Source organism: Olea europaea, chromosome 5, assembly GCF_002742605.1.
Source record: "Olea europaea var. sylvestris chromosome 5, O_europaea_v1, whole genome shotgun sequence".
Classification (NCBI taxonomy): Eukaryota; Viridiplantae; Streptophyta; class Magnoliopsida; order Lamiales; family Oleaceae; genus Olea; species Olea europaea.
The window spans coordinates 12663614-12674071 of NC_036241.1; the positions used below are offsets into that span (position 1 = coordinate 12663614).

At 33.6% G+C, this 10458-nt stretch overlaps 1 protein-coding gene across 2 annotated transcripts; it reads left to right on the forward strand.

Annotated features, from left to right (window-relative positions):
* Nucleotides 1–408: 408 nt before the first annotated feature.
* On the forward strand, nucleotides 409–3087 carry LOC111394690 (F-box/kelch-repeat protein At1g22040-like). 2 transcript variants are annotated; one of them, XM_023020632.1, is made up of 2 exons: nucleotides 409–564; nucleotides 1338–3087. In XM_023020632.1, exon 2 carries the CDS (start codon nucleotides 1362–1364, stop codon nucleotides 2793–2795), a length of 1434 nt encoding a protein of 477 aa, XP_022876400.1. In that variant the 5' UTR covers nucleotides 409–564; nucleotides 1338–1361; the 3' UTR covers nucleotides 2796–3087. The 2 variants fall into 2 exon arrangements, with proteins under 2 accessions (XP_022876400.1, XP_022876399.1); XM_023020631.1 differs by having other exon boundaries at nucleotides 410–564; nucleotides 1334–3044.
* The last annotated feature ends 7371 nt before the right edge of the window (nucleotides 3088–10458 follow it).

The following is a 10458-nucleotide window of genomic DNA, read 5'->3' on the forward strand; positions in this document are numbered from 1 at the left end:
TCTACATCTTTCACACATTTCACATCCAAATACATATATACTAGTGACTGATTTAATCATCGAAGTGCATTTAATCATCTATACTAGGGGACTACCTAAATACTTGTTTAAGAGTTCTAGAAGTAAAATGGTTCCTTTCTCATTACAAATTTACTGAATTTAGTCCGACCAAAGTCCTAATAATTAAGAGCTTCTAATAAAATCTTATCGCTCATAATTCCTTTCTCATCGTAGTATAGTCTAACCAAAGTCATTTTTAAATAATTAAATAGCCTCTAATCAAATCATTATCCAAAATAAATAAAAAAATTCCCCTTTTCCTCATATTCAATTAATTAATTAAATTCATTTCTTTCAAGAATCATTTGTACCATGAAGGGGCGAGTGACAGCACCAAATACCCATAAAAGTCACCAAAGGCTGTGGAAGTGGCAGCAAGGTCCCTTGTATTTCAATCCAAAATATCTAAAAACCGCGTTTTGTTGTCCAAAATGCCCCCTGTTCAATAATTCGTTTCTCTCTATTTCTCCACTCAAATCTCAAATTTTATATCCTTTCGTCGAGGTAAAACCTAGTCTTTTTGTTAACAAAATTTGTTTATTTCTTTTTGTTGTTCTGATATGTGGGTATCTATTTGTGTGAATTATTTTTTTCGGGGGATTTAATTTGGTCGGTTCTCCTTGAAAATTTTCATGATTTATTATCTGGGCTCGCTTTGTTTTCTCAGATGCTTTGTGATATTTTTGGCGGATAAAGAATTATAGATCGTGCGAAGGAAGTAAAATTTCGAAATTTTATTTATGGATCCTTGTCAATGATTTTGTAGGTTTAAAAAAATAATAAAAATAAAAATAAAAATAAAAATTGACTGTCCAGAAATTTATTTTGGCTCAATTTTGATTGTATGAATTGCAATTGAATTTGAATTTTTAATTTTAATATGGAAAAAATTTAAATCATATATGCTTGAGGCATTAGAAATAATGGGTTCTGGTATCCTGTGTTCATTAGTTTTGACATTTAGGGTTATTTATTTTTCTTTCGAATTTGTACATAAAAAGTTGAATTTCTGATTTGGATTTTAACTATTGGAGTCTTCGCTAGGTGATATATAAGTCTGAGAAATGTTATGAGTCCATAAGAAGTGGTTTGTGAATTTTTGGATGATGATCATCAATTGATCACTCTGTTTTATGTGTGTTTCGGAATAGGAATTCAGTAGTTCGTTCTTTCTGATCTTATACTTGTTGTATATATCCTTTAGCAAGAAGATGGATTTGCAATGCATGCAATAGAGGATTGAACAAGTCATAGATACTAATTTTTCTTATAGATAGGAAGGTAAAGAAGAAGAAACCCAAATGGGAGCTAGATTGAGTTCAAATAATCAAAAGGCAAGCACAAGTGAACACTTTGAGGTCTCACAGATTGAAGCGTGTAAGCGACAAAGGACATCATCAAGCTTTTGGGATGAGAATCCGCGGCTATTTCCTAGCCTTCCGGATGAAATATCGATTCAGATCATCGCCCGACTCCCAAGAATTTGGCATTTCAATGCAAAGCAGGTCTCCAGGAGCTGGAAAGCTGCTATTATGGGTGGAGAACTTTATAGGTTAAGAAAAGAACTTGCAACAACGGAGGAGTGGCTCTACATTTTGACGAGAATCGACGGCGATAAGCTTGTTTGGTATGCCCTCGACCCTGTGTCCCAGATATGGCAAAGACTGCCTCCAATGCCCAATATTGCTGCTGAAGATGGTTCTAGAAGGGGCTTATCTGGATTTCGGGTGTGGAACATGGTTGGTTCAAGTGCTAGAATTGCAGATGCCATAAGAGGCTGGCTTGGCAGGAAGGATATGTGGGATCAAATTCCGTTTTGTGGTTGTGCTATTTGTGCTGTCAATGGCTGCCTTTATGTCCTGGGTGGTTTTTGCAGGGCTTCAGCCATGAGGTCTGTCTGGCGTTATGATCCAAGTGTTAATTCTTGGAGTGAAGTGACACCCATGTCTACCGGCCGAGCTTACTGTAAGACAGGTGTCTTAAACAACAAGCTTTATGTTGTCGGAGGTGTCACCCGGGGTCGTGCTGGACTCACCCCTCTTCAATGTGCTGAAGTATTTGATCCTTGTTCCGGTATATGGACTGAAATCCCTAGCATGCCTTTTTCAAAAGCTCAGGTGCTACCAACTGCTTTTCTATCTGATTTGCTGAAGCCTATTGCAACCGGAATGACATCATATCGGGGAAAACTATATGTTCCTCAAAGTTTATATTGCTGGCCATTTTTCGTCGACGTTGGAGGGGAGGTATATGATCCAGAATCAAATGCGTGGGTTGAAATGCCTATTGGCATGGGAGAGGGTTGGCCTGCCAGGCAGGCAGGGACGAAGTTGAGTGTCATCGTTGATGAAGAGTTATATGCATTGGATCCCTCAAGTTCTCTTGATAGTGCTCGGATCAAAGTGTATGATCATCAAGACGATTCTTGGAAAGCAATTGAAGGAGACGTGCCCGTCCTTGACCTCACTGATTCGGAGTCTCCATATTTACTTGCCGGTTTCCTTGGAAAGCTTCACGTGATCACTAAAGACGTGAATCATAACATCTCAGTCATGCAGGCTGATAGGCAAAACCAATTTGGTTCGACTCCATCTACCTCATCGTCTTCTATAGGTGAATCCTCGCAAGAGCTTTCTGAAGCGGTGACTAGAACTCCCGAAAGTATTTGGAAAGTCATTGCCAGAAGGCGCGTTGGACTGGCCGAGCTAGTCAGCTGTCAGATTCTTGATATCTAGTGAGATTAAGCAACAAAGTTGATCGCCTTTCTTGATATCTGATGTTTCCTGCTTCTATAAATCAATTAAAATGATAGCTCCGGCAAATTGCATTTAAAGTTTCACTTCCCGTGAGATTAGTGAACACTTCATATTACTGAACATGTTGTGCTATATATTTGAAATATATGATATGTGGCCTATTTACACATCTAGTAGAGCACGTTTGCTGGATTTCCCGGATGTCGAATTTGATCCGGACGATGATTATTTTCTACTTCAATGAAGAATTTGGCTGCAACTTGGATAACAACAGCATTGTGTAAATTATATAATGTTGGTAATTTCATTTGCCAGTAGTTTTTTCTTATTTTCATACCGTACACCTTTGCACCCTTACTCAGAAAAGAAATAATAATTCCAATAGTTTTAAAACTCATCCCGGATTGATCGGGTCCACTTGAAAACCGCTGATCCAGACTGTCACCGAACCGGGCCGTCCTAATTCATAGGACCAAGCAGCATATGAACCGGTTAACATACGAGTAAATCGAAAATTGAGGTTCAGATAATCTTATTCCTTGATATACATTTTTTTCATTCGTTAATAATGAGAATGGCTTTTTGCATAAAATAATATGAATAGATATAAAGTTTATTGTAAATTATAAACCAGTGTGTAAACTTTGTTGCAAGAATATGAATAATATAAACTTTATGGTGATGCTATATTATTACAAAATTACGAAAACAATGTGTGAACAACATGGAATATGATTTAAAACTTCAGCTTGCCTGAAAAGAATTATATGTTGAAATTTTTCAAACAATAATTTATCGATGATCCACCAATTCAACCAGTGACCGATGGTCAACTACCTTAATCATGTTTGGGTTGTTGAAAATTATGTATACAATCTTTATTATTCAATCAATTAATGTATTTAATTGATCCAGTGAAATTATTATTTTATTGTAAATTAAATTTCACGGAGTCATGTCCAATACATGAATAACATTGCTTCTATTATCCAAGAAACTACTCAGTCATTCATGAAGACATACAACTCATGGTGCAGTACTATCGACGAATTTGCTCTATTATACTGTTATATTCTTGTGGGAGTGATCAAGATCAAGATTAAGACGCGTGAAAATTGGGGGAAAATAACTTATTTAGAAAGTGACAAGGTAGCTCGTTTGAATACGATCTAATAATTGCCCAAACATCATATTTAAAATCTAGAATCAAATTCGAGAGCTTGGAGGAAAGTTCGATTACAATTAATAGTTGTGAAATGATGCCTTTAGCAGCTTATAACGAGACTAATAGAACAGTTGGATAAAAAATCTATTCTGTTCATTTAATAACACATTTGTTTTTCAAGCACACGATCCTTTCACTTATTTCTCCTCTTCTCTTCTCGGATCTTGAGAATCAAATTTCTTTATACCATTTGGAAAAGACATTATCATTTTGACATTCTTGATTCCATATGAAAGAAGCACAATACCATAATCTTTCAAAATAAAAAGCTATTGTGATTTAGCGACTATGGGCAAAATAATAATTATTAATTATGTGGATTTCTTTTGCAAATGATCCACAATTTCATGTTTCCTATAACCTTTTAATATATATTCAAAAATATTAAATACAACATACTTAGGGAGCCGCTATTTATATATCCACCACTGTTATATATCCATCATACTCAACATCTGTCCATATTAAAATTTGAAAATTTTAAAAATGATAATTATATCCACACAACAACTTTTTATATATGCGCCAATTTTAAAATAAAAGAAAGGTTTCCAATATTTGACCACTTTTACTTTTATGGCCCCAACTTTTTTCTCATCTCATTGTTATTCTTATTATTCAATTAATTAACATAGTTTGTCTCTAATCATCATTTTTATCCAAATATTCTACTAATGTGCATTGAAAATATGGACAAAAAATTTGTTTAACATTTGTATTAATTATTTATTTCGATTATTTGAAAATACGAGAGAGGATCGATTTCACTAGTAGAGCACTTTCTCCAAGCGAGCCCCCACTAGTCCAACTTGCTAGTGAGCGGTTCTTTTGGGCGAATGTCTTTTGGCCTTCATAATAGAGGGTTGATTAGGGTTGGGCAAATCTCCCGAACCGAACCGACCGAATCGAACTGAACCGAACCCGATGGTTCTTGTCAAATTAAATACCCGAACGGGTATCTGAATTAAGAACCGACGGGTACGGTTCGGTTCTCGGTTCTAGACCAAGAACCGAAAAATCGAATCTTTCTAATTTTTTTTATATTGAGTAAATCAAATTATTTTAGTTTTAATTTTTTCTAAACAAATTATCAAATTAACAATTTCTAAATCCAAATTTTGGCTCAATAATTTGTTTCATTTCTAATTTTTTAATTTTTGGCCGAATTACCCATTTTATTGTTTCATTTCTTAGCCTAACAAGATTCAATCCACTAAATAACCCTAAACACCTACACTAAAGTGCATAACATTGTCTCGGCTCTATCAGCCTCGCTAATATTCCAAAATCTATACAATCGTCGGCCGACACTGTGACCTCCGATCGAAGCTGTGACCTTCGCCGACCGAAACTTTGACCTTAGCGATCATTTGAACAAGGTAGTTTATTAGTCTCTGACATTCCAAAACCATTGAATTTATCATTAGTTGTATTTATATAATATTGTTATAAATGTTAAAAAATTTAATTATAGCACAGAATCGAACGGAACCGAACCGAACTGAACCGAACAGAACCAAACTCGAACGGTTCCATAATTATATTTGGACCCGACGATTCCATTTACTAGATACCCGAAAATTCCGAACCGAACCGAACCGAACCGACTCGCGCCCACCCTTAGGGTTGATGATAAATATTTCAAGAGAAAGTTGAAAACATAAGTATAGAAATAAGAAAAGTTTAGAAACATTCATTGTAATTAAAAATGTGGTGTAGTTAACAAAATTTGTTGTGTAAATATATTTACACTTTCAAAACAATTACTATTTCATTAATATCGTAATGCAATATTGTTCTTTGTAAAAAGAAATAGAATGGAACAAGAAAAGAAAAAGTAGTCGACAACATTTTTACACATGATGTACTACATCATATTATAAAAAGCGAGAAATCATAATAAATGCGTCGAAATATATCGATCGAAGTAATGTTTAGCCAAATAAAATGCACGCAATATTAAATTGAATTTACTAGAAGTTTTTGGACTTGTAGTCCGAAAATTTTAAAGGTATATACTTATACGAAATGAAATGAGAAAAATGAAGTCATAATGTGTAATGCACGACTTTTAACACAATGAATTTCGTAATGATCATCGTGGATGAAATCACAAGTCTATATCATGTTATCTTCACGATACATGAATTTTAAAATATATGATAGTCTACTTATCTAGCATGACTATTAATGTTATCTTTGAAAGATTTAATATGTCTGAAGCATAAGTCAAACGATACACGCCGGAGAACCATGTTCTCAAATCATTGTATTGATTGAAACAATCCGGATGCATATGGCATAATCACCTTAGCAAGCATGTGTTGAATGAATGCTATAAAAATGACGATATCTGCCCATATATTTTCACAAAGAAAACAAATGTTGGATTTGCATAATGACATTTTATATTAATAATTTAAATTTAATTGGAACTCCTGAAGAGCTCAACAAAACTGCTAATTATTTGAAAAATGAATTTGAGATGAAGGATTTGGGAAAAAACCAAATTTTGTCTCGGATTGCAAATTAAACGTATAATGATTATATGTTCATCAATCTACATATACGAAAAAAGTCTTAAAACATTTTTACGAATAATGGATATCCATTGACATCACCTATAATTGTTCGATCACTTCATGTGAAAAGAAGAAGAAGATCAATTTCGTCCACTCGAAAATAGAGAAAATGTTCTTGGTCCTGAAGTACAATATCCTAGGGTAATTGGAACATTAACTTATCTTGCAAATTGCACTCGACCTGACATAACTTTTTCTGTAAATCACCTTGTAAGATATAGTATTACACCAACTTAAAGACATTGGAATGGTGTTAAACGTATTTTTCGTTGTTTCAAGGGCACTATTGATTTGAGATTATTTTATTCTCAAAAGTCGGGATTTGTTTTAGTAGGATATACAGATGCAAGTTATCTATCTGATCCACATAAAGTTAAATAAAAAATAGGATATGTGTTTACACGTGGAAGAACAACTATATCATGGAGATTTGTGAAGCAATCCTTAACAGCTTCGTCTTCAAATTATTCTCAAATTATTGTAATCTATGAAGCATGACGAAAATTTGTATGGTTGAGAAACATGACCCACCATATCCAAGCATTATGCGAGTTAACTTTAACAAAAGATAATCCAACAATTTTGTATGAAAACAATGCAACTTGTATTGCACAATTCAGAGGAGACTATATCAAAGGTAACTGGACGAAGCATATTTCTCTCAAATTCTTTCGTACACGTGAGTTTCAAAAGAATAGTAACATCGATGTCTAACAAATTCGTTCAAGCGACAATATAGTCGATTTATTCACAAAAGCATTTCCGACATTTACATTCAAGAAATTAATTCATAAGATTGAAATGCGTCGACTCAAAAATTTTCAATGATCAATATCAGAGGGAATAGTTGTATTCTTTTCCATCGCTTAGGTTTTATCCCACTGGATTTTCTTAGCAAGATTTTAATGAGACATTATTTACTTTTAATACTCCAAAATAACTGTACTCTTTTTCCTTCGTTTGATTTTTTTGTCCCATTGAATTTTTTCAAACAAGGTTTTAACGAAACTAATATTTTGTAATGTGTCGTTCAAGAGAGAGTGTTGTAAAATGTAAGTTTATTAGAGTTTAGATGTGAATGATAATTACACTCCTGTATCTCTAGAAATTATTACTGTTGTATTCATGATTCTGTCATATAAATACAGGATTTTGGTTCTTAATAAAATACACACAAATATATTGACTTCTCTTTGCTCTCTTCTCTTTTCACAACAATGTTCAATTAAAAAGGGAAGAGATTTTGACAATATTAATTCAAATTATTGCTAGCTGCATTCGCTAAAACTTTATCAAACAATTCCCAAATTCTTTTATTTTTTGTTTGTGGATCTCTAAGAGTATGTTTGTTTACCATTCTATCATATTATTTCTTCTACAGTACTCATTTTCAACCACACATTTTTCATTAAAATAATATTACATGTAAAGAAAAAAATTTCCTTCTTTTTTAACCACAAATTTCTGTTGGTTAATGAACTTTAATCATCACAATAGGAAATTAATTTTCCTTTGAAGATTAAAATCATGTAAATAAGGATTTGATTGACCTTGAGATCATTGGATTATAAAATCCTCACATATATAGAAAGGGGAGATGATAACCTTTTCGAATGAGCTATTAATGGTCTAATCAATTGCTTCCTCCCTTAGATCTTTTCTCTTGTTCTCCACTAGGTGTTATTCCTTTTTGGAGAATGTGAAAAGTGGCTAACCCTAAAATCACACCAAAATATACCAATAATGTGCATATTTATAATGACCTATTAGGGTTTGAAAATTACACAAATTTTCTTAGACTTTATTGTAGTAGACCAATTAAGTCACACACCTTTCATTGGAGCCAAGAGATGGACCTAATTGAACTCACATGACCCAAACTCCAATACATGTCTTCAATTGGGTCAACTCTTGACCAATTGAGATACATCTATTAATCCCTGCTTATTCTACCAAAAAATCGAGATTGCACTCTCGAGTCGAGTGATAGTTATATAAGCAAATTATGATATAATAACAATATCTTCTGATTATCGTTTCACAAGTCAACCCCCATTTGACCGTCAATATGTTGAAACTGGCAAAATGACCGTTTTGCCCTTCAACATGCATTACCCTCTAAGTCAATTTTTCATACGACAAATTCGTTGTGATCAAATCACAATATAAAGTCCAACGATCTCATCATCGACCTACTGAGTTCAGATTCAATTTGCCTAGGAAAATACCTTAGAGTGACGATAGTTTCATCTCAATGATTAATGGATTCCAATATTGTAAGTATATGATCTCTAATTGTTTCGGCCCGATTCCCAAAGCACCGAGATCAATCTTCTATTTAAAACTTCACTCATTGGTACCTCAAAGAACTTGAACTAGCATTCAAAGGTACATTACTCACTCAAGATTTAGGTGACCTGTTTGATAATCAAGTAGAGTCTCATTTCAAACGGTCACAAATGAGTCATCCACGCGGTCCCGTTCAATGTGCATCGAAACACATTATTGTTCCTATTTCAAGATCTAGACAAATCTTAATAAGAACAATACAATCTTATCAACATAAAGCGTCCAACTTTATGAACCGATTATGAACAACATAATTTTGATCACATCACAAATTGTGTCTTACTATATCCGATCCATCGAGTATACAACCTTTATGATCATGAAACCTTAGACAATCACTTCAAATTATAACACGCAAATAAACGAACGTAAATTCATAATGTGATTTTACAGAATATTACTCGAAGAATGGACATCAAACTAACAATTTCAACATCAATAACTATTTCATAATACATTACTTACAAATAATGTGACATGAACACCCCCCTAATATTCTGTGAGGTTTTGTGTAGGGTTTAAAAAAAAATACTATGGTAATACTAATTCTTTTTCCACATTTTCAATTATATCTTTAGTATTTTGTTGAAATTTTTAGTCATAGTATTTTGTAAATTAGGGAGATCAATGGCTATGTTCGGCACTTTCTGCTCGCTAATGACGGCTTTTTATTGAATTTGAGTAATGTTTTCTGATTTCTTTTTTATTTTGTAGAATTGCACTGGAGTTGTATCTAGTTGCATTACGTGTACTTTAAAACAATTCATGGGGTAGCAAAGCTTTTATTTACCCAAAATATATTCACATTTGGCCTATATTTTGCTCATGTTTATAAACACTCAAAGCCATTTTCATACACAATTCGAGAGACCAACGAATATTACTTATTTATACACATTCCATATTTTTATAATCTAAACCATTTATAAACTCTTCCCAAACATGCTTTTAATTTAATGAATCAAGTCACCGACCAGCATTTCTTAGATCTCTATTCGCACATGTATTAAGGTGTCTTTTATTTATGGCTTTGACAGTTTAGTCTGCAGGCTTCCTTCCATTATGATATTACCGATATCTTCTATGTAACATTTCCGCTTTATTCCCAGATCTGTTACGCACCAATCTGAATTATTGTATGATTTTATCTCTACCCCGTTTTGCATAAACATTGGATAGCAAAGTAGTTGTATTCGGTAACGAGGTGCTATTCTTATCAGGTATTGGGATTTGAGACAACCAAATCCAGCTCATGTCCAACAACTTTCTGAGCGCTGCTATGCACTTACAATCAGACACCCTCTTCTGGTTGTTGGCACGGCCGATAGAAATCTAATAGTTTTCAACTTGCAGAACCCTCGGGTATTCTTTTCCCTTTATAAAGAATACTGAAACCATTAAATTGTTTCCCGAAGCGGATTGTATATCTGTAACAAATGTCAGGTTAATGCTATCGCTTTGGAATATATACCTCAGAAAAATGTAT

What these genes read in the sequence shown, in the direction of transcription:
- LOC111394690 (XM_023020632.1), top strand. Translation starts at nt 1,362, where the DNA reads ATGGGAGCTAGATTGAGTTCAAATAATCAAAAGGCAAGCACAAGTGAA.